A 25,389-nucleotide genomic window follows, 5' to 3' on the forward strand; every position below is an offset into this window, starting at 1 on the left:
ACGCCTTGTATGAAAGTCTCTCCAATTCATTTGCAGCCTAGCTGTCACTCACAGCAGGGTGGCAGTCCTCCACGGACAGCCAGTCGGCCAATCACCTTTGGGTGCAGTCCTGTAACCAAGGGGATTAAGCACATGGGGGTTTCAGGAAACTCCCTCGCTTCCTGTCCTGCCAAACACACTTGAGCCAGAGGCAGGCTTCTCCAGTGAATTTTGCCAAAGACAAAAGGAACAAAGGGACCAATCCTAGTTTGGCACGCAGAGAAATCTCAAGGACTTTTCAGAAAGGGCAAAAAAACGACGACCCATTTTGACAAAATGGGCACCCATGGTTGCTATACTGCAGCTGTGAACACAGCATGTGGTAAAAACACAATAGTAGGTATTAAGATTATAGGCAGTACCCTGTGGTAGACTGTACCAGCCTGGTCCTCTTGGCAATAGTTAACCCAACCTTTGGTATAAATAGGTACTACACAAGTTGGTAGAGTGACTGAGCAAGCAGGCTTATCGCAAGAGGGGTCAATGTGAGTTGTAGGGTTGTAACAGTTTCAAAGTATATATAATTAATATAACAGTCAGTTGATATCCATTTGAGATCAGTCCTGCTTCAGGAGAGTCCTGATCTTCCTGGAGTTTGGGTCCGACGTAAAAGCGATGCACTTGATCTGGTGTTCCTCTCCCTGGCACTTCGGTTCCAGCAGCAGCAGCTGAAGTACAGCCAGCTCAGAGAGGATGGCCAGATGAGTTCACTTTGAGGTCGATTCGTCCCACCAACCCAAGGGGAGAAGTCGTCCTTGTAGGGCTTCAATAGTAGAGGCAAATTTGTAGCTTCAGCACAGCAGCAGGGCTTCACTGGGCAAGCCAACCGTCCTAGAGTTGCAGCAGGCGTCTCTTCAAAGTTCTTCGGATTCCTTTGTTGCAGTGATCGACTGCTTTCCAAGCCAACACCCTCGCCTTTTATTTAGTTTTCTCCCATTCGTTCCAGCCTAGCTGTCAATCACACAGCAGGGTGGCTGTCCTACAAGGACAGCCAGACGATCAATCACCTTTGGGTGCATTCCTGTAACCAAGGGTATTAAGCACAGAGTTTCGGGCACCTTGCTCACTTCCTGCCCCTACCAGACACGCTGGAGCCAGAGACGGGCTTCACTAGTGAATCCTACCAAAGACAAAACGTACAAAGGGACAAAACCTGGTTTGGCGTAGAGTAAATCTGAAGGACGACCTTTCCAACAAGAAATGGCAAAAAAGACAAGCGGGACCATTTTGAAACAAGGTCATTCTAGTGAAACCTCTGGTTTTTTCCCTCCCCCCATTTGTCAAAATATTTGGTAATGCTGGTGGGTCAACTGACCATGTGACTGCCTCCTTTGCCTTCATCCCCGAGGGAGAAGTTCATATGGCAAATGGAAACTTTCAACTGTTGGCTGAAGACCCCATTTGAGTCTCAGCCAGTGTTAGTGGCCCTGGGTATGTGGGAACAGCAGAATATAGATGTATATAACTAGTCCAGCTAACACCAAAGAATACTACAAGGACAGTACTTGTGAATGGCCAGGAAACATCTGCCATTAGAGACACTGGGGGCAGCATTACAGTGATGGATGAAACCTTTTTCAAACCCGAGATGTTGCTATGGCACCCAAAAGGCAACACTAAGCTTGCGGGAGGCCCTCTCCAGATGGTTCCAATGCTACCAGCTCTCATCCAGTGCAACAATATGACTAAGAATACCAGCAAAAGGAAGCAGGAGCAGACTAGGAAGGTCAGAGAGCTCACTTTAGATGACTCTCAATGGGAAGTTACAGAAGTACCTACAACTCCCAGTCCACAGGCAGAACAACCTTCCGATTCCAGGAAGAAAGGGGAAACCCAAGGTCTCAGGAAACAAGAAAAGTAGTACTCCTGTGCACAAAACCAGTGCATCCGAGAGGACAGGCCAAGGTCACCAGTGACCCCTCCACCAGCTGAGGCAGAGTGTGAGGTTCAAACAGATTGGCTAAACAGCTACTGATGAGAGCTGGAAGAAGACCTCCCCCCCTGTTGGTCTTTAGGATCCAGATCTCAATCATGAGCTGCAGAATTTGCTTGCAGAAGGTGGCCCCCGCAGGGCAGACTTCAGAGGTCAAAGTGTCCTACTCGTGAAGGACTTCTCCAACAGGCAGCTTTCCAGACGGAGGAGCAAGAGCCAGTGAAGCACAGGCCGTACTGGGATGATGGCCTCCTTTACAGTGAGCCTATCTGAGACTATCCCAGGAGACTACAGAAGACTTGTACTGCCCCAGGAGGTGAGACCTTAGTTTCTACAGTTAGCCCATGAGATTCCTTTGGCTGGTCACTTAAGTTTTAAGAAGACCATGGAAAGGATTTATTTTTATTTCTACTGGCCCAAGATGGGGGTCTGATGTCGATAAGTCATGTAGAAGAAGCTATCAGACTTCAGGCAAGAGTGGAGCCAAGCACGTGGCACGCTTGGTGCACCTCCCAGTGGTGGGAGCTCCTTTTGAGAGGGTAGGGATTGACGTTGCTGGTCCCTTAGACTCTCCCATATCTTCAGGCAACAGATTTATATTGGTTGTGGTATACCATGCTACCAGGTATCCTGAAGCCATATCAATGAGGACTCTTACTGATCAGACAGTGGCTAAGGCCCTCCTTGGTATCTTTACCAAGGTAGTTTTTCCTAAGCCGGTTATCTCAGACAGGGGGACCAATGTTATTTCCTACTACATGCAGACCATGTGGTAAAACTGGAGTGACATCACACTAGGGATAGTACTACTAATCACGCCCAGTCTACGTCAGTTTGAGTTTCGAAAACAAATCTTGTAATACTCTGCGACTTCCACTAGATGCATTTGATCTAAGCAGATCCACAAAAAAAATATGTTTGATTTAACTTTAAGGGAATAAGTGTTTCCTTGGATCTATGAATGCATTTATTTCTTTGTACTGAATTTACAGCTCACATTCCTCCTCCTAAAGAGATGCCTGGCTGTTCTGCCACTCTACCAACTTGGTTAGTACAGGAGTATGGAGCCCCAAAACCAAGAGAAATCTTACAAAATCTAACCCCAGTTAGACTTCAGAAAAATGTAGCCTAACAGACTGCAGCTACCCACCATGAAAAATGTGGCCTAGCTGCAGACAGAGTGCCCACACGCACCATTTACTGCTCTGACCATCTCCACTGTCATGGACTCAGGACCCTGAGGGAGTTCAGCCTACAGCAGGTCGAGACCATACCATACATGGTGAAAGGCGCTATACAAATTCCTACCAACACTCAAGATGACAATGAACTTCAATTGAAAACAACTGTCTATGCAGGTCTTGGATGAGTGGTCAACTGAACAAGCATTTGTACAATGGTACTTACTCTGTGCTGTCACCCCCATCATCGACGAAGGCAACGCTCAGCTGATTTCCCGGGGGGTATTCGAACCCATGAAGTTTGTATTTTGCATAAATGGCAGATGCTACATTTTGATACTGCACAACAGCATGCCCTGCAAGAGTGAAAATCAATGAAAATTACAAGGCAAGAGTAACACTAATCAAGAAAAAGTCAAGCAGCACAAATAATCTGGGATGAAGTAGATTTACTCTGAAAATGAGTGGGATACATAATACATTCTCGAATATAATGACATGTTTTTAAAAATAAGGCAACAAAACTAGCTTTGAGCATTATTTATTTTTATTCTACATTTTATTAAATTTTAAACACATACAGAAGAACAAGTTACTTGCAGTTCTTTCGACTGGATGTTCCTCCAACGTGTTACTCATCTTTGACATAATGTCCAGCTTCAGAAAAAATATTCGGCAGAGGGCGCTGTGCGTCATGTTGATGTCCCGCGAAGGCCTCGGGTGACGTCATCGGAGGATATATGCAGCACGCGCAGTACCCGTTGGCCTCCGTAGTACTCCGCCTTGGTGGAACTAAGCTGTAATAGCATTGGAAATTCTACAGAAGGGTAGGTTGGGAGGACGATGAGGAATATGTTGGAGGAACATCCCGTTAAGGAGAATTCTCAGAAATTTGCTAATTCCCCTCCACCTTAGGCTACCATTTCCTATTGAAATGGCTGGTGGCAGTGGTTTCATAACCAACATGATTTTCCCCCGACTGCGAATACCGGTAGCTAAAATGCAGGGCTGCCATGTTTTTCAATATGGTGCCCAAGACCCCTCAAAAACAGATTCTGGTCATCTTTTTTCGCCGTTTTTGTGGTAAAGGTCCTTCTGGTGTTTAACTCTGCGTGCCAAACCAGGTTTGGTCCCTTTGCGGGCTTCTGGACTGAAGTCCACCCATGGCGCCCGAGTGTCTGGGGTCGGCAGGAAGTGAGCGAGGTGCCCGAAACTCCCTGTGCTTGTCTCCTAGGAGACCCAAATGCACTCTGGCGTGATTGGCTGGCTGACTGTCTGGCAAGGACAGCCACCCTGCTGGGTGAGTGGCAGCTAGGCTGGAATGAATAGGAGAAAACTGTTTAAAAGGAGAGTCTCCAGGACTGGAAGGCAGAGTCGACCACTGGATGGAAAGAACCGAAGACAAGCTGGAAGAGGACGGCTGCTGCAACCACTGGACCGTTGGTTTGCCTGGTGAAGCCCTGCTGCAACTCCGCATTGCCAGATCTCCATTCTGCAGAAAAGCTCCTTCAAGGACAACTTGTTCCTTTGAGTTGGTGGGACCAATCAACTCAGCATGCCTGGATACCATTCTCAGAGCTGGTTAAGGTCCAGTGAGAAGGACAACAGGTTGTGTTTGGAAGCCACAGCTACTTGAGCTGAAGGGACACCATTTTGTTTGCTCCAACGACGATCCTGTGCAGTGCAGGAGTCCCGACGTCCTCCCTCTTGTCCCCACGACTGGGGCTCGGGAACAGAGCTCTGCAGGAACTGCCAGGAACCAACGTCTTCAGCTACATCTTTTTTCTTCACTTTAAGTTACTGTGCCATCTGGTTGAGAGATCCTAACTCTCGTGGTCCAACTTGCAGGTCTAATCAGCTTGTGACCCAGCATATCCTTCACTTCCATCTAAACTACTTCTAAAAACGTTTACAAAGACGTGTGTACCAGAACTGTGCTGTCCTATCCAAGAAAACTAGACTATTGACTTTGGCCTGCCCCATTACTGACCTTCCTGGTACATTGAACCTTTGCATTATCTGAAAGAAGCGTTTTCTAACCCCTTGTACAAGCCTCTGCCTTTCTATTCCTAATTAAAAGTATTGAAGTGCCATTTGGCTCCTTTTTCAGGGGATCTCAAACTGTCCCTACAATTTAAGAGTTTTGTGCTGTAGTATATTGGTGCTTAATATGGAGTTGATTTCTACTAGTGAATGTTTTCTAAATAACTAAATAAATGTATAAGTATTTTTTACCAAGAAATACTGAGTGCAAGTGTCTACTTGAACCACTGCGATTGTGATACTTCTGTGTAACTTCTTCTACTGCTCACATTCCCTCTTGTTATCAAAATGTAGCCTGGCTGCTCAGCTTGCGACCAAAAGTGTGTGGTACAGACTTGCAAAGGTTGTTTTTTTTGCTTACACCTGTAGTCCCAATTGTGTGGTGTTCCCAGAGGGTACGGCCTGCAATTCTGCCTCACACATCCAGTCATAAGAACATTACCAGGGGTAACCAACTTGCTCTTTGAATGGATTGTGGCCTCAAACGTATTCCTCATCAACAGACTCCCAAAGCAGTAATGATAGGAGGCGGGTGTAGAATGTATAACAAAGCTCAAACCAAACACCTATAAACTCCACGGCAACCTAATAAATGCAAGATCCATGTCAAAACACTCTTTGACCTGCTCTACGACAACGGCATTGACATCCTTTTCATCACAGAAACATGGCTCGACGACAACTACAAAATCACACTCCAAAGCTGCCTCCCAGCCGACCGCAAGTGCCTTCCAAGTAAACATATTTTTAAAAGGAGGCGTCACAATAGCATTCAAAGGATGCCTGAAAATAAAACGGGCAAACCGCTCATCAACTGCAAAACCATGGTCAAACACCCATCAACGAGCCCAAAAACCAACATCACTTTCATCCTGGTGTACAGACCACCTACATACGATGCAACCTTTGTCGATAACTTCATAGAAGCCATCAAGCACAAACCTCTAATTATCCTGGGGACTTCAACATCTAGTTTGAAGAAAGTCAGGCCAACTCCCAAAACTCACTGATTGGACAACTTACAACCAACCCAGGCATTGGGTTCACCCCACTACTAAGCACCATGAAAAAGGAAAAACAAGAAGATGGAACTGGAATGGAGGAAAGAATACAATCTAGACAAGAAAAATACTGTTCCAGAAACAAATCCACACATACAAGAAGGAAATACAAAATGCAAAGAGAAGGCATTATGATGACAGAATCATAAATGCCACCAACACACAAAAAGAAATGATCATTAAAGAAATGAGAAACCCACCAGGCTGTGACAACACCCCAACCCCCCCCTCAGGGAATCTTTGCAAAAACTTAGCAGACCACTTCAAGAACAAAATCGACATCCGACAAATCATACAGAACAGACCAATCATAATCAACCAACCGGATCCAACAGAGCAACAGCACAAACTCCAAAACTTTCCTGAAATATCAGAGGCATTCGTCGTTGCTGGTAAAACACAGCATGCAAGCAGGATCACCTATGGATCCCTGCCCTCCCCTCGCCCCCAGATATCTACAAATCAATCCTCGCACAAGGAACGCCATCAGAATACTACAGAAACCTAAATCTTTCACTACAACAGGAACTGTACCAAGACCCTTCAAATCAGCATATATCAAACCACTTTTAATAAACACAAGTGGCGACCTAGAAGACTTCTCCAACGGCAGGCTTTTTTCAGTCATTCCCAACCCAGCAAAACTCCTTGAAACCTATGTATACAAATTAACCCAATAACACGTAGAAAAAACCACCTGCTAGACCAAGCACAAGTCGGTTTCAGACCAGCAAGAGGAACAGAAACAGCACTACTATTCATCTGGGACGACCTAAAAAACAAACACAGGCTCCGACACCACCTCAGCCCCGATTCTGCTCGACCTCTCGCAGCCTTCGACAGCCATGACACCCTAACCAAAATACTAAAAGACATAGGCATTACCAACATGGCACTATTCTTGATTAAATCATTCCAGACAGAAGAGAAACCCTATGGATAAAACCCTTCAAGTCCACCCCACGAGTTAACGACTGGAGTACCTCACTTACCACCAATACTTCAACATCTACCAGACTCCAGTAATCAGAATTTATTTAAAATACAATATTACATGCTACAACTATACAGATGACACTCAAATCATCTCCAAAATCAAATACACGCAAGTCGATCACTCAACCCTAATCGGGTACCCAAAAGTCTGGATGAACGCCAACAACTTGAAAAATCAACCCAGGAAAAAGAAATCATGATTATATCCAAAAACCAAGAGAACACCTGTATTCCTTGGCCAAGGGAAATGGGAGCTGCACCAACACCGTCTTAAGTTAGTAAATAATCTGGGAGTCCTGATGGAGAACACCCTAGCCTTAGAACCACAAATAAATGCAATATCAAGAAATGCTTCCTTCTCATTCACATGACAAGAATCTTACCTTTCCTCTCCTTCACCCACCAAACTCACAATCGTCGCCCTCATCAAGTCAAGAATCGACTATGCAAACAGCCTCTCTCTCGGGATGCCAGAATACCTCCTGAAGAAACTACAACAAATCCAAAATACAGCAGCCAGACTGCTCCTCAAACTATCCAGAACAGACCACATCCCTCAAGCACTAAAACACTGCATTGGCTCCCAGTCAAACAACACATAACCTTCAAAACAAAGTGCAGAGCACACAGGGCAAGTCGGACAGGGAGCTGAATTCCTACAAAAGAAAATCACAATCTACAAGCCAACGAGACTCCTCAGATCAAGCAACAAAATCCTCCTGGAACAAAAACCATACCTTAAGAAAATGGGGGCTCCTCCTTCTCCCACTTAGCCGCAAAACCCTGGAACATCCCGAAAGAAATAACACCAAAGACCACCTACAATTCAGAAAATTACTAACCTATCACAGATTCAAACAGAAAAAAAATGAAACAAAAAGAATAGGATGACAGGTATCACGTAGGGGTCGGGCCGAACTTGGGCATGGTTATGAATTTGAGTGGATGCCATGTGAAAGGGTCTGTGAGTGTTGGACGGTCCCAGATCTGGACGGAGACGCAGAGATGCTTGCGCACCCCACCTGGAGAAAATACAGAAGTTTAGCACCTTGCTTCCAGACAGCAATGCCAATTAACCAATCCACTAACAACTTCACCCCTCTGCATATACCTCTCAAACTCTAACCAAACACCACCACAAGCCTACAAGCTGCATAAAGTTCACTGCAAGAACAAAACAAACTACACACTCGCACAACAGCACATGACAACTACAGACCGAAAAACACCAAGCCCAGCCAACAGATTTACTGGGCTGAGGCCGCCAACGGCACATCACTGCTTGTGCACTTTTCCAGCTTATTCCCACTAACTCACCCCCTCCCCCCGACCCCATTCCCCTTTTCAGAGCCACCAGAGTGCCAGGGGACAACTCCGGTGGCGATAGTGCACGGTGCAAATATCCTTTAACATAAGATAAGGATTTTCCGGGGCAAAGTAAAGTACTGCCTGCCTTACCAAAGGCAACGTCTGGAGCTGGGATGCATCCAGAGTGTAATGCTTTGTAAACATGTGTACTGATAACCACGTTGCAGTATCATGTATATTCCTAATAGGAAAGCCCCTTTGAAGGGCTTTAGATGTAGCCATGCCCCTGGTGGAATGAGCTCAAACCTTCAGGAGGGTCTTTGCCTGCTAGTCTGTAGCATTCAGATATGGTAAGAATGAACCATCTAGACAAGGTCTGTTTGTAAACAGCCCGGCCTAATTTGTGTCCTGTGAATCCTATAAAAAGTTGGTCGTCCACTCTCAAATTTGATATTCTGGAGATGTAAAAACAGAAGGCTCTCCTAAGGTCCGGCCTATGAAGCCTCTCCTCTTCCTTACCGGGATGAGGTGGAGGATAGAAGGAAGGCAGAACAAACTTCTGACTTAAATGAAAGTTAATGTGAAAGGACATTTGTACCGCACACTATCACCACCAGAGTGCTACCCTGGCGCCCTTACGGCTCTGAAAGAGGAAAGGGCGGAGAGTTAGTGGGAGGAAGCTGGAAAAGAGCAAGAGTGCAGTGATGTGCTGTTGGCAGCCTCAGCCCGGTGGGTCCATTGGCTGGGCCTGGGGTGTTTGCAGCCGGTAGTCACCGTGTGCTGTTGTGCGAGTCTGTTTTTTTTTGTTTTGTTGTTGCAATGTAGTGAAGTTTGTGCGGTAGGTCTGTGGTTGTGTTTGGTTTTGAGGGGTCTATGCAAAAGGGGAAATGGTTAGTGGAATCGGTTAGTTGGCCTCTATCCTCAATTGAGGCGCTGGGCTTTTGTAGTCTCCACGGTGATGCGTGGGGGCAAACCTGCGCCTCTGTCCTGATCTGGGCCCATTCGGCATTCAAGGTCCCTTTCACAACTGACCCCAACCTCCACCAGCCTCCCTCACAAGCCCATCTGTCCCCCCCTTCTCACTCATAAGGCCAGTGGACCAGCCCATGTCCACAACTCGGCTAGTGCTGTGAATGCTGATAATTCCACAACACTGTGGTACCTAGTAGCACCTAAGGGGCGAGTGAAGATGTTAGGTGGGATTGGCAGGGGTTGTTGACATGGGTGCTGCCTGTGTTCCACTCTACCTGGCGTCACCTGTCCAGGTGCCGTGGGGGCTTTTCCTTCGGTACTGGGGCGTTCAGTGTCCTCTCCAGTTTAGTCATTTTGTTTCGGTTTTCAGTTTCAGTCTGCAGTGTTGAAGAGCCAGGGTTTTAGTAATTACCTGAATTTTAGGTGATCTTTGGTTCTCATTTCTTTTGGGATGTTCCAGGTTTTTGCGGCTAAGGTTTGGTAAGGAGGGTTTTACCCTTAAGACAACACTATCCTTGTGGAATATGGTAAAGGGTGGCTTGGATGAAAGTGCCTGCAACTCGCTCACTCCAAGGGCGGTTAGAGGTACCAATAGTATGGTCTTAGAGGTTAAGAACCTTAGTGTGTGCAAAGGTTCAAAAAGGAGCACACATCAGGAATTTCAAAACCAAGTTAAGGTCCCAAACTGGAACCTAAAAAGGAGATGGAGGGAACACATTAGTGAGTTCTTTTAGCAATCGAGTCACCAGTGGGATCTTGAAATAAAGAACATTCTTCTGTCGAGCGCTTAAAGATTGACAGCGCTACCAAGTAGCCCTTAATGGTGCCAACCTGAAGGCCCCGATTTGCTAATGAAATCAAAAATGATAAAACACCTGGAGTTTCACTGAAAAGGAACACTCTTCTCTGCACAAGTTGCAAAAAACTTATTCCAATGGCAACAGTACAGAGACTTTGTTGCTGGCCACCTGGCTGAAAGCAACACCTCCATTACGTCATCCGGGAGGTCCCAATCCTTGCATCTCAGCCTTTCAGAAACCAAGCGTGAAGGTTGAGAGTCATGACCTCTGGATGGAGAACCCGACCCTCCGCTCGAGAGAGAAGGTCCACTCTTTGTGGAAGACGCATTGGAGGACAGATGACATGTCCAGAAGGTCCGGGTACCAAGTTCTCCTGGCCCAATCCGGGGCAATAAGGATAATGTGTTTCCTGAACTTTCTCAGCCTCCTGATCACACGAGGAATGAAGGGGACTGGAGGAAACTCATACAAGAGTGGAAACTCCCAATCCAACACAAACATGTCTCCTATAGCTCCTCTTGGGGGAAATTCCCTTTAACAGTACTGCTCGCACTTCCGGTTGGCACCAGTCACAAACAGATCCACCTGAGGGGTTCCCCAAAGGGCGGAGATCACTTTAAAGACTGCCTGAGCCAGCTCACACTCAACCTGCTCAGAGCATCCGCCACCATGTTCTCCTCCCCAGCTAGGTGAACTTCCAATATGGAGATTCCTTCTTGAATTGCCTCTCTGCACAGTGGTAGTGACCCTACACCACCTGTTGAAGTAGTACATGGTCTTGCCTGTCATTATCTGGACATTCTTTCCTCGTACAGAGGGCAGAAAAAACTTCAGCGCTAGCCTGATTGCTTTCGGCTCCAAAAGATTGATGTGTAGTTTGGACTCCGATGGATACCAACAACTGCTGATTGACAGATCGTTGGCGTGGGCTCCCCACCCTGTGAGGGAGGAATCCGTCACTACTGTAATCTGCAGCCATGGTTCCCAGAAAGGTTCTCCCTTCAGAATAAGAAGATCCTGTGACACTCTGGTTGGAATCTGAAGTAGATCCAACATCTTTCCTGAGAAATTGGACTATTGTGTTTCGAGAGCCCATTGAAGGGATCTCATTCTCAGGCGGGCCTCTGGCACCAGAAAAATGCAGGCTGACATGAGGCCAAGCAACCGAAAAAAAGTTGGCGGGCCTGAAGGATCTGAGGAAGTGACCATCTTGAACTGGTCCTGCCAGAGGAACTTGTTCAAGTATCTCAAGTCGAAGATTGGTCTCAGTCCCGTCTTTTTGGGACTCAGATACATTAGGGATTACCAACCCTTCTTCCCCTCTGCTACAGGTACTGGTTCTATAGCACCTCTCTCCCAACATTTCCTGCACAAGGAGCAGATCCGGAATCCTCAAAGAGCTTTTCCCTGGTGGATTTTTCGGAGGCTTGTTGATAAAAAGGAAGGCAGTAACGGTGGGCTATTGTTTCCAGAGCCCAAGCATCTGAGGTAATGTCTCGCCATTTTTCTAGATGCTGAGACATTGTCACCCCCCCACTGGTGAGATGTGACTCAAGCTCTCAGAGTGGTTAGTAGCATCTGTTACAGAGGCCGATAGTAGGGGCTGCTGCTCAAGCTGGCTTAGCACCTGTACCCTGTCCACCATGAGGACATTTTATTTGGCCTCTTTGACTGGCCATTCCTCTCACCATTCCAAATGAGTAGTAGCGAAAAGATCTACCCCTCCAAGGTTGGCCACTAGGACGAAAAGGCGGAGGTTGCCCAACAGCGGCGCCTAAAGATTTGGCCACCGCCTTCAAGGTCTGCAACCTCAAGGCTCTTGTCAGCCTTGCTGCCAAAAAAGAGGAGACCCGTCAAAAGGCATGTTGAGAAGTCTCACCTGCACATCAGGTGCCAAACCCAACTTGCTCAACCACGCAAATCTGCACCACAGTGCTGGAAGCCATGGACCTAGCGATGCGGTCTGCAGAATCCAATCCAGACTGAAGGGACTCACATGGCTTCTTTGCCGTCATTAATAGCTAAGAAGCTGTCGTGTTCATCCGCTTCGGGGAATATGCTCTGCCGCAATTGAATCACTCCCATAGAGTATACGGAAACGTTGCAAGTGCAGAAGTGGAGTTGGCAGATTTCAATGCCATGCTCCCTGCGGAAAATACCTTTTTCACCAATCCATCTACACCAGAGGTCTTCAAACTGGGGCATGAAATGTAATCAAAATTTTTTTTAAAAAAAAATGTGATTCAAGGAAATGGGAAGGTGCATCTCACATGGTCAGACTGTTCCATAAAACGGTCTTAGGCACCAATGGAAAAATGGCCAGCAGTTGCAAATGGATATTCAGTCCATTAGTCACAGACTGTTTGAATAGTACCCAAGGGGTGGTTTTTTGTTCAAATGTAAACAAATTGTGATATTTAAAGAATATTTATTCAGCAACAATGGTCAAAAGTACTAGCTGCACAGTGAAGTAACTCCTCAAACTGGCCCATATTGGCCAAAAAAGTGGCCCATTTTGACTGGCCTACACTAGCATTTTTGGTACGTCATCGCCCTATTGCCCTATAGGCCAGTCCAAGCCTGCCGGCTCATCCATAATGGGTGAGGGGGCATCCACCCACTGGCCACCTCACCCATTATGGAGGAGCCAGCTTAGTGAAACACTGAGCACCCCCTCAGCTGATTTTTCCAGCTGAGGGAGTGCTCCTGTGCTGGCTGAACTGTCAAAGGGAAACACTGTTTGTCTTTGACAGTTATTTCCCCAGCCGCACGTGATCAGAGCCATGCAACGCTGGGGGTGTTTTGCTTCGCCAGCCTTGCATAGATCACTGGAAATGCTGGATGGGGCACTGCATGTATGTATGTGCGAGGGGGTGCTCCTGCGCCTCCTCGCACATACGGGCAGAGCAACCTGGAGCGGGGCATTTTAGCAACCACGCGCAGGCCCCTGCAGAAGGTAAGTTTATGGCGATTTATTTTTTATTTAAATGTGTATGATGTGTGCATGCTTGTGTTATGGGACTGTGGCAGGAGCAGGATGGGCGGCAGCAGCACTGGGATAGTGGTGGGAGTAGGGCGGGAGAGCCCAGGGTCTGTACTGGGAGTAGGGTGCAGCGACAGCACGCAAAAGTTTATAGCGATCTGGCACTTTCTGGGGGGGGGGGGGGGGCGGTCGGGGAGCCCGGCCTGCCAAAACTTTGCTCGGGGAGGGGTGTCAATTGCACTTGCATTGTACAAATTATCATAGATCCTAGATTCGGCTTTCCTCTGAAATTAGGCATTCGGGCACATTAAGTTTACTGTATTGAAGCCCAAATGGGGCAACTTAATCATCTGAATGCTCTTCCTCCTCAAAAAATGGATGTTGGACACTTGAAAGTCCTTCAGGAGGAGTATTCCATTGGGGTGTTTGTGATTGGGAGTCCTCTTGTCCAGTGCACATAGGCCCCTGCTGTAATCCTCTTAGGGTGTCTTCTGTGAAGCCCCGGACCCTCAACTAACTCTAAAAGTAAAGTACTTACTTGTTCTAACCGTATTCCTTAGGAACTCTGGCTTTCTACTTAAATTTATTTCAACCCAAGTGGATCATAAAAAGTAACAAAAAACCCATCTTCAACGCAACACTGATAATTTGGTTCTAAACAAGAGGTACTATACAATTCTAAATGTTGAAACAAAAATATAAAATGTAGGCCCCGTTAGGGTTCCTGGTAAAGATAAAAATGCAGATTTGTCCCCCCCCCCCACCTTCCCCCATGGCCCCATTACAATAAGATAGTTCACTTTCTCCCACCATACAAAGACACAGGGCCATTTTATCAGCTCTCACGTGCAATAGTTTAAAAATGTGCCCTCTTCATTATGACAGAAGTGACAAATTACTTTATTTCCAGGTGCGCTTTACACTAGCTAAAGGTAATATACCAATACGCAATTTCATATATAGGGCCTTATTAACTTCCCCTGCATACTACCAAGATAACTCGAAGCCGGGGCAATTTTCCTGATAGAGGGCCAAACTAGCTGAGCACATCAGCTTCGTTTTGGACTCTTCCTTCTAGCTGCATTCACCTTTTTGAACAGCACTTTGTAATTTGCTGGGATAGATTCAGGCTGCAGCCAGTAGCCTTCCATGCCCCATTGCAGCCATCTCCTTATCGCTTGAACCCAGAATATATCACGCCCTGCCGGGTGAGTTCAAAACATCCCTAACGGCCCTTATACAGTGATCCAGATTAACATTTAACCATCCTCGGGCCTTGTTCAACAAACAAAGCCAATACCCTCTAGGACCAGTTCCCATAAAACCAAGATACTGCGCGCATTGGCCGGCTGCCCTAATGGGGACTTAAATGTCAACGGTGCCACCTGTAGCATGCCTAATTGCACAGGCCCCAGAGCTAGGCCCCCATAAAGGACTGCCTGGCGTACCTGGCTCATGTAAATCTAGAATGACACTACAGTCCCACCACTTTGTCAATTTTAGGCCCACCCGTCTTACCGGGTCAGTCCAGGAACAGTTGGTGTCACTCAGACACCCATGTAGTAATTATGTTATCAGCTCGATAGTGCCACCTCAGACAAACTTTGAACCCAGGAATGTTCCTGGTACTCTTTGCTGAATACCATGGACTGTTTTCTGCATGTTTATCGCAACGCCATTTGCCTCACAAACTTCCAAAGGTTGTCAGATTTCTCTGAAGACCCTTAGGAGTTAGAGGAAAACAGAGTCATCTGCAAATAGGTATTGACTCCCATGCAAGGAATGGGGCATTGTTCTGCTCACCCAGCAGGCGGTCAATAACCTATTGACCAACAGGAAGGTGCAAGGCCACAACCCTGTCTAACACCTATGTAAATAAATACAAAATGTTACGGAGAATTCTCAGAAATGTGCAGATTACCTTCTACCATAGCGACCCCCAGCTCTCATGCTGGAATTTCTAACCTGGAGAGTGAGCCCTTTTTCCTCACCCGGATGCATTTGTGTGATTTGGACCATGTGTTTCTTTTAACTTGATTCCGACAAACTCCTTAGGCATCTTTACATTGTCACAGCACCTTCAGTGCAGTGGCACAGGGAAGTCTTAGATTTCCCCAAGGTTTAAATAACTTCTCTTGGATAAATTACTGTTTCCAAGTGAAATTGACTTCCATTTGTAACTTTCTAGACCCAGCACATACTATCTTATCCTAGGGTGCTGGCGGGATTACTTAGTATACCCCTTGTCTAGTTTCTCATGTAACATTTTTAGGTTACCCTTTCTACAATTAATGGCTGGTGGCAGTGGTTTACTTTACTACCATAATGTGTTTTTACCGCGTGCTGCAGTTGCAGCCTTGGTAAATCACCCATGGGTGCCCATTTTGTCGAATGGCCCCATCTTTTTTGCCATTTCTTGTTGGAAAGGTCCTTCTTGAGAGTCACTTTGCGCACCAAACCAGGTTTGGTCCCTTTGTTCGTTTTGTCTTTGGCGGGGTTCACTGGTGAAGCCCGCATCTGGCTCCAGGGTGTCTGGCAGGGGCAGTGAGGGAGGTGCCCGAAACTCCGTGCTTAATCCCCTTGGTTACAGGAATGCAGCCAAAGGCGATTGGCCGGCTGGCTGTCGGCAAGGACAGCCACCCTGCTGTGTGATTGACAGCTAGGCTGCAATGAATGTGAGAAACCTGCATAAAAGGCAAGGCTATTGGCTTGGAAGGCAGAGTCGACCACTGGACGAAGGATTCTGAAGAACTTGGCCGGTGAAGCCCTGCAAGGACAACTTCTCCCTTTGAGTTGGTGGGACCAATCAACTCAAAAGTAAGCCTGTCTGGACAACCTCTGAGCTGGCTGTACTTCCACTGCTGGAACCGAAGTGCCAGGGAGAGGCACACCAGATTTTGTGCGTTGCTTTTAAGTCAGGCCCGAGCGCCAGAAAGATCCTCCAGACTTCCCTGAAGCAGGATTGCGCAAGCCTGAGCCACAACAGAGTGCTGGACCCCAGATGAGAGGAAAGTCCAAAGTGGTATCCGAGAAACGCAGTGTTGCTATTTGCTGTCAGTTGCGTGGAGCTGAAACACCAAAGAACCGCAGAATTGAAGTTTGCCCATTGCTGCCGCTGACCTTCCCATTGCAGGAGTTACCAGACGTCCTCCCGATCTGCAGAGCGGTTCAGGAACAGAAGCCAGCTCGAACCATTTCTTCTAACCGGAGGTACTGTAAAGTCTAAGAACTTGCCTCTTCTTGTGTAGCCTTACTTGCCCTCAGTCGAGACCCGTCTTCGTTAACCTGCAGAGTTGCTATAGCTTTGCCCCTCACAAGTCTCCCAGCTTGTGGACCGCCAAGTGTTCCATTTAAGAAACGTTGTGCAAGACCTTTTAAAACTTATCAGACATTAGCAGGCGTTTAAAAGTACTTAACTGACAATTATTGTTAACCTTTGTTTTATCCCCCTACCTCCCAGCTATCTTTTATACCAACTTCAGTAATGCTCTAAATGTACCAGTGATAATGTCCAGAGTAGGTGTAGTCTGTGTGCCACCCCCAATGGGTATCATCTGATTTAGAGAAACTAAGTATTTGATATTATAAGTGTTACATATATTGCTCCCTTCTGAAGAAGGCTTATACAACTGATTGAAATACATTGTTTTATCAAAAAACCTCGAGTGTAAGTTTATTTGAATAACTGTCCTGTGAAACTGTCACATTACTGCTCACATGGACCTCTTCAAATAAGTCTGGCTGCTCAGCCACACTACCAACCTGTGTAGTTCAGACTTCTACCAAAGATTGGGCCCCGATTGCCAGGAGGCCAAGGTAATTGTAGTGCACCCAAAGGGTACTGCATACAATCTTACCCAACAACCCACCTCAATGTTTGGCCAGCTGATGAGAACCTAATGGTCACCCCATTATTGCTATAAAGTGACTATGCCCCTTAAAACTTATTGGGATACCCTTGTTAATCAACACATTCCACAGTTTTGGTCTGGGTACCCTGTCAAACGCAGTCTTCAAGTCCACAAAAACTGCATATCTGTTCATGGATTTTAATGCCACGTGTTAAGCAAAGTTTGTATGCAGTACCCTTTGGGACCACTACACACAACTATGACTACACGTGTAAACCAGTCAAAGTCTGTACCACAGTTTTTGGTAGCCGAGCTGAGCAGCCAGGCTTATCTCAAGAGGGGACCAAGAGCTGCAATGATTCACACAGGTCTACAATAAGTGTTCAAATAAACTTACACTCAAGGTTTCTTGGTAAAACACTTCACAAAACATTCACGAGAAGGAGGCAATATATAATTATACACATCACACACAAATATACTTCAATACTTTTCACTGTTAGAGGCATTTAAACTACTTTGAAGGAGGAGCAAAAAGGTTAATAGAACATCAATAAAAGAAGATTACAATTCTTTAGGCAGTGCAAATATTGTGTTCACCAGAGGAGTCAATTCAATGCAATAGTTTAGGCCAAAGTCAATGGGCTAAAAAGTCTTGTATATGATAAAGCAGTTCTGGTAGTTAAACGGAAAAGTCTTTGCCAAAGTTCTCAGAAGTAGTTTGTAAAAGAAAATCATATGTTGGGTCACAAGCTGATTAAGCCTGCAAGTTGGGAAAGTTTCAAGCCCTTTCACTGCGAGAGGTATGTTCTCTCGGTCAGGTTTTCACAGTACCTTAGAATGAAGAAAAAGATTCAGCTGAAGACTTCTGTTCCTGCAGATCTCGCTGTTCCTGAGCCTCAGTCGTGGGGACAAGAGGGAGGACGTCCGGGGACTCCTGCACTGCACTGGGATTGGTCAAAAAGCTGGCAACTCTTCAATTCCAATAGCTGTAGTCAAGCGCACAAACTGGTGTCCCTTTCCCTGGTCATTTGGTTTCCTGCAGCACTCTGAGGAAAAAAGCTCCAAGAATGGTATCCAGGTGGCTTAGTGTAGAGTTGATTGGTCCCACCAACTCAAGGGAGAAGTCGTCCTTGCAGGGCTGCCCCAGACAAACCAACGGTCCAGGAGTTGCAGCAGCCGTCCTCTTAAAGCTAGTCTTTGGTTCTTTCGTTCCAGTGGTTGACTGTGCCTTCGAAGCCAAGAGACTCGCCTTTTATTCAGTTGTCTCCCATTCATTCCAGCCTAGCTGTCACTCGTCCAGCAGGGTGGTTGTCCTTGCCGGACAGTCAGCCAGCCAATCACCACAGAGTGCATTTGGGTCTCCTAGGAGACCAAGCACAGGGAGTCGGGCAGCTCCCTCACTTCCTGCCCACCCCAGACACTCGGGCACCAGAGGCGGTTTTCAGTCCTGAAGTCCCATAATTGGGAACTCTAGAGCAGTGGTCTTCAAACTTTTTTGGCCTGGGGCCCCCCCCGAGCAAAGTTTGGGCAGGCCGGGCCCCCCAAAAGTGCCAGATGGACAGTATGTAGAAATTGCCATGAACTTTTGCGTGCCGTCACCGCACCCTACTCCCAGTACAGACCCTGGGCTCTCCCCACTAGGGATGTAACGGTATACCGTTAAAGACACCGTGAACCACTCAATAAAACAATAATAACCGTCATTGTTTATATCGGTATACCGTGAAGTGTGCTTTTCAATATGATTTGGAAAGGCTGCAGTAAGCAAGTGCTGCGCAGTCTTGGTCTTGCACTGTTGGATGTGCCATCTGCCAAGTAGTTTCAGTTGGAGCAGTTTTTAATGCCATTCCATAAACCACACGTGCCAGACACAAAATCAGTATGTTAGCAATAGGAAGAATAAATACAGTGCCAAGAAAGGGAAACGGTTTACTTTGAGTTGGCGGCTTTGGGGTTTATATATTTATAATGGATGTTTGCTAAAAATATGACAATGGGGGATTTCCCTGGTTCTATCATTGAATTTACATATAATAAGTCATGCTGCGAAATTCACTCATCTCTGTGGGTATTCCCTGCTGCCATACCAAAGGGTAACATTTCCGTGATTACATGAACACCTTTTGGCCCGCAAGGAAACTAATGGCTGTAACAGAAAAAGAGTGTGCGTGTGCGTATATGCGCACAAGCTTATACTACCATCAGCCTCCGTTGATCTGTGGTATGCAGGTTATGAAGATGGCAACATGTTCATCTTCACCAGTAGCCAGTGGGAGAGCTAAAAGCCAAAATGACCACTTAAGAAAAGCTATTCAGTTTGCTTTGCCAGTCGCAGTAGCCCCCCCCCCCTTCCTCCTCTCCACACGTGCGTTTGGTGGAAGCAAGGGTTGGCATTTCAGTGGAATGTATGTTGAAAAGCCCAATTCTGGCCCTGGGTGCCTGGTTTTGTTTGGGATGATAAATGACAATTTATGACCTTTTAGAAAATATTTGTTAAGATTGGTGAACTCCACCTGCTATACCGTGATAACCATGATATACCGTCATTTGGCAAGAAGGTTTTAATACGTCATAAAACTAATACCGTGACACCCCTACTCCCCACCCCATTCCCACCACTATCCCAGTGCTGCCGCCCATCCTGTTCCCACCACCGTCCCATAACACAAGCATACACACATCCATATACATTTAAATAAATTGCCACAAAAGTACCTTCTGAAGGGGCCTGCGTGTGGTTGCTAAAATGCCCCGCTCCAGGTTGCTCTGCCCGTATGTGCGAGGAGGCACACGAGCACCCCCTCACACATACGTACATGCAGTGCCCCAGCCAGCATTTCCAATGAGCTATGCAAGGCTGGTGAAGCAAAACACTGCCAGCGTTGCATGGCTCAGTGATCATGTGCGGCTGGGGAAATGAACTGTCAAAGGTAAACAGTGTTTCCTTTTGACAGTTCAGCCAGCCCAGGAGCACTCCCTCAGCTGGAAAAAGCAGCTGAGTGAGTGCTCAGTGTTCCACTGGGCTGGCTCCTCGATAATGGGTGAGGTGGCCAGTGGGCGGACGCACCCTCACCCATTATGGAGGAGCCGGCAGGCTTGGACTGGCCTATAGGGCAATAGTGCAAGGACCGTACCAAAAATGCAAAATGCTAGTGTAGGCCAGTCAAAATGGGCCACTTTTTTGGCCAATGTGGGCCAGTTTGAGGAGTTACTTCACTATGCAGCTAGTAGTTTTGACCATTGTTGCCGAATTTATTCTTTAAATATCACAATTTGTTTACATTTGAACAAAAAACAACCCCTTGGGTACTAATCAAACAGTCTGTGACTAAAGGACTGAATACCCATTTGCAACGGCTGGCCCTTTTCTCATTGGTGCCTAAGACAGTTTTATGGTCCAGTCTGACCATGTGAGCCTCCCCTTCCCATTTGTTTTTTTTATTTTTACACATTTCATGCTGGGCTCTGGCGCCCCCCCCCCCTTAGGATGCGGCTGCGCACCCCTGGGGGGGCGCGCCCCATAGTTTGAAGACCTCTGCTCTAGAGGGACCTTTCCAAAAAGAAATGCCGAAAAGAAGAAGATCAGGACCCGTTTAATCAAAGGGGGCTCAGACACCATCTTGAAAAACATGGCTTCCGCGATTGAATGCTACTGGTGTTAGCGGTAGGGAAAAATCATGGTAGTTCCATGTAAAACCACTGCCACCAGCCATTGCGAGAGGAAAGTGTAGCATGACTGCTACATGAGTTTCTAGCTACAGGGGATGCTAACTTTACAGCACTATATTGTAAGATAGTGTGCTGGGTCTAGGAATTTAAAAAAAGACTAGTGAAGTCAATTTCACTTTACTTTCTCTGGGAAATAGTTTATCCCAGAGAAGGTATTTAAACCTTAGGACTACCTATAAGGCTTCCATGTGTCACTGCACTAAAGCTGCAGTGTAACACAAACAAGATGCCTATGGAGTTGGTTAGACTCCATATCCAAAGAAATACAGAAAACACATTGATTTGAAAAGTTCGAAGTCCCAAAGTTTAGCAAAAGAGCGGGAGGGCTCCAAGGTAGAAGGAATTGGCACATTTATTAGAATTCTCCCTAACACCACACACTTGTCCAAAATCAACTGGAGCCGCAGTACTTGGGCCACCGCGCTGGAAGCCGGCCTGCAGATGATGTAAAGCCCCCCACCTCCATGCCATTAAATGCCCAAGGATTGTTGGTCCCACTAACCCAAGGGAAGAAGCTGTCCCTTCCGGCGCTTCTCTGGTCGATCAGTAAAAGGAGTTTCAGCACAGCAGCAGGGCTTCACCAGGCAATTCAAAAGGTCCAAGAGGATGCAGGAAGCTTAGTTCACGATTTCTTCTTCAGTTCTTTCTCCCAGTGGTCGACTCTGCCTCTAGTCCCAAAACCCTCGCCTTTTAAGCAGGTTTCTCCCATTCATGCACAGCCTAGGCTATCAATCACACACCAGGGTGGCTGTCCTAAAAGGACAGCCAGGCAATCAGAACTAGTTGCATTTAGGCATTCCTAGAGAGAAAGGACAGGGGAGTTTTGGGAACCTTGAGGCAGGCGTCGGGGCCAACACTCGCCAAAGGCAAAACTAACAAAGGGCTCACACCTGGCTCAAGGCACAGTAAAACTCAAGAAAGACCACAAACAGATAATTGTGACCAGGGCTATTTTGACAAAATGTTCACCCATGGGCGCTATACTGCAGCTCAGGATTCAGCCTGCGGTAGAAAAGCACAATGGAAGAAAAATTAAAACACTGCCACCAGCCATTTAACGTAGCGAGGGCAACAAAAAAATGATATGCTACATTCTCGTGTAAGGGGCTACTAGGTAAACCACCCCCCACCCAGCACTCCACATAAAATGGTGTGTGCTGCACCTACAAAGAGAAACGGTAAGTAAACTCAATTTCACTTTACTATTCTTGGTAACAGTAGTTTTACCAAAGGTTTAAATACCTTCTCTTGGTTAATCTGAAAGACTTCCCTGTGCCACTGAAGGTGCTGTGTGTCACAATGTAAAAAGATTATGCCTATGGAGTTTGTCACACTTCAAAACCAAAAGAACCAGTGTTCAAATCACAGAAAAATGCGAGAGTGGGGAAAAAGGTCACTCTCCTGGTTAAAAAATAAGTGCTAAAATCCAGAAAAATATCTAGGGATCTCCAAGGTAGAATGGAATTAGCACATTTCTAAGAATTCTGGCTGTCCAATCAAGACAGCCAGCCCCCACGCCCCCCCTTGCCTTTGAGACTGGGCTCCTTTAAGGCAAGGTGACATGGGGCTGCAGAGTTTTGGAAAACAAAGGATTCCCACCGAAGTCCAAACTCCCAATGAGATCGTTCCCACCTAGAATGGCAGGGGAACACTTCAGAAACTACAAGCAAGAAATGGCAACAAAAAAAAAAAAAAAAAAGAAGGATACCACCATTTTAGAAAAGGGGTTGTCCTTCTGTGCATTACCAAGACTCAATTAACAGCCCGCGAGAAAAAAACGACTAAATCATGAAGGTAAAACCACTGCCACCAGCCATTCAAGCAAACAGGTTCTAGGTACTTATATAGAAACATGCAACAAGTGTAACAAAAATGTCACAGGCAAGTAAGAAGGGGATATACATTGTATCCCCAGCACTCCACGTAAGATGGGTGTTAAGGAGAATTCTCACAAATGTGCTGATTTTTTCCCTGGAGAGAGTGCCCCCCTCCTCCCTCTATGTATTTTGATGTGCGTTTTACTCTTGTATTCTTTGATTAGATAACTCCACAGGCATCTTTTCATTGTTGTGTCAGACAGCACCTTTAGTGCAGTGGCACAGGGATGTCCTTTGGACTTCCCAAGGTTTAAATACCTTCTCTGGGATGAACTACTGTTCCCAGAGAATGTAAAGTTACATTGACTTTACTAGTCTTCAAATTCATAGACACAGCACACACTATCTCCCTATAGAGTGCTGGAGGGGTTACTTAGTATCCCCTAGGTCTAAAACACTCTTGCAGCTGTCAAAAGCTGCCCTTTCCTATTGAAATGGCGGACTACCATGATTTTTCCCGACTGTGAACACTGGCAGACAAAAACGATGCCGCCATGTTTTTCAATATGGCGCCCAAAACCCCTCTGTAAAAACAGACGCATCTTTTTTCGCTGCCTTTGTGGAAAGGTCCTTCTGGCGTTTAAGTGCTTGCCAAACCAGGTTGGGTTCCTTTGTTCTTGAGCCTTTGGCGGGCTTCAGGACTGAGGTCCGCCCTTGGTGTCCAGTTGTCTGGGCTGGGCAGGAAGTGAGGTGGGTGCTCGGTCTCCTAGGAGACCCAAATCCACTCTGGCACGATTGGCCGACTGTCCGACAAGGACAGCCACCCTGCTGGGTGAGTGGAAGCTAGGCTGGAATGAATAGGAGAACACTTTTTAAAAGGAGAGTCTCCAGGACCGGAAGGCAGAGTCGACCACTGGAACGAAAGAACCGAAGACGAGCTGGAAGACGATGGCTGCTGCAACCACTGGATCATTGGTTTGCCCGGTGAAGCCCTGCTGCAAATCCGAATTGCCAGAAATCCATGCGATAGAGAAGCTCCTTCAAGGACGGCTTCTTCCTTTGAGTTGGTGGAACCAATTAGCCAAGAAGACACCTGCATACCATTATCAATGCTGGTTAAGGTTTAGCCAGTGAGAGGGGAAACCAGTTTGTGTCTTGAAGTAACTATACTTTTACCGCAGTGACTCCATTTTGTTTGCTCCGACCATCCTGTGCAGTGAAGGAGTCCCCCGGCGTCCTCCCTCTTGTCCCCACGATTCAGGCCCAGGAACAGCGAGATCTGCAGGAACCAACGTCTTCAGCTGCATCTTTTTGCTTCACATTAAGGTACTATGCCATCCGGTTGAGATCCCAACTCTCGCAGTGAAAGTTTGTGAAACTTCCCAACTTGCAGGCCTAATCAGCTTGTGACCCAGCACATCATTCTTTTTCATCTAAACTACTTCTGAGAACTTTTACAAAGACTTCTCCATTAGTTACCAGAACTGATCTGTCCTATCCAAGAACACTAGACTATTGACTTTGTCCTGGCCTATTGAAATGAACCAACCCTCCTGGTACACTGAACCTTTGCATTGCCTAACAAAGTGTTTTCTAATCCATTGTACAAACTTAGTCTTTATATTCCCACTGCAAGTAATTGAATTGCCATTTGGCTCCTTTTTTCAGGGGAGCGCAAACTGTCCCTACAACTTAAGAGTTTGTTACTGTAGTGTATTGGTGTTTCATATTAAGTTGATTTCTACTATTGAATGTTATCTAAATGATTGTGTAAATAAATGTATAAGCATGTTTCTTGATCAAGAAACCTTGCATGTACGCGTCTACTCGAGCCACTGATTCTGATACCTGTGTAACTTCATCTACTGCTCACGTTCCCTCTTGGGATAAGCCTGGCTGCTCAGCTCGCTACCAAAAAGTGTGGGGGTACAGACTTATACCAAAGGTTGGTTTTTGCTTACATCTGTAGTCCCAATTGTGTGCGGCTGGCTATACACTATAGAGGGTACTGCATGCAATTCTGCCTAACAGTGGACGGCTGGCTCACTATAAAATGTAAAGGGTGATGAAAATCCCTTTTTACCACTTGGGAACTGAATTTCACCAGAGTACATGAAAGAAAATAACCCCATAGGGGCAAACCCAGGCTAAACCCATAAGTTGTACGAAACTTACTTCAACCATACACTATGGAGAGACATAAAACTCATCCATAAAAAACTAGGTGAGGGTGTGAGGTGGGTGGAGATCCCTTTCACCTTGTCAAAGCAAAACATTCTGGGGTTGACACAGGTCAGGAAGATTCACATAGATAATTAAATTATTACCCAACAGTCCTAAAAAATGGCACCAATATAGCAAAGATTAGGGTTAAACACGTTTGTAATTGGTGCTTTTTAAAATCATAAACTATAGCTGGATTGGCTACTCTCCTGACATTTGAAGGACCTTGAAATTAGGGTCAGCCGAAAAAAAAAAAAGAAAAAAAAAAGTCTAACAGTTCAGGTCCAAAAGATAAAAAGGCCCTTCAAGAGAAGGCACTAGAACATTTCGCCAACTGAAGTTTAAGGGAACTTGTCCCATGTATGGCTAGGTCAATGCTCTGGCCCTAAATCGAATCCATGCTTGTTATATATCAAAACTAGTCCTAGATATTAAACAGGACTTGTGGTA

The 25,389-nt window shown here is 46.3% G+C and overlaps 1 protein-coding gene across 2 annotated transcripts in view; it reads right to left on the reverse strand.

Annotated features, from left to right (window-relative positions):
• The window catches only part of RBM45 (RNA binding motif protein 45), a 148,013-nt gene that overhangs the window by 87,409 nt on the left and 35,215 nt on the right, over positions 1-25,389 (reverse strand). For both annotated transcript variants that reach the window (XM_069616112.1, XM_069616113.1), the window contains exon 7: positions 3,380-3,509. In XM_069616112.1, coding sequence (XP_069472213.1) covers positions 3,380-3,509 — 130 coding nt within the window. The remainder of the gene's footprint in view (positions 1-3,379; positions 3,510-25,389) is intronic.

Source organism: Ambystoma mexicanum, chromosome 9 (genome assembly GCF_040938575.1).
Source record: "Ambystoma mexicanum isolate Mex_15411 chromosome 9, UKY_AmexF1_1, whole genome shotgun sequence".
Classification (NCBI taxonomy): Eukaryota; Metazoa; Chordata; class Amphibia; order Caudata; family Ambystomatidae; genus Ambystoma; species Ambystoma mexicanum.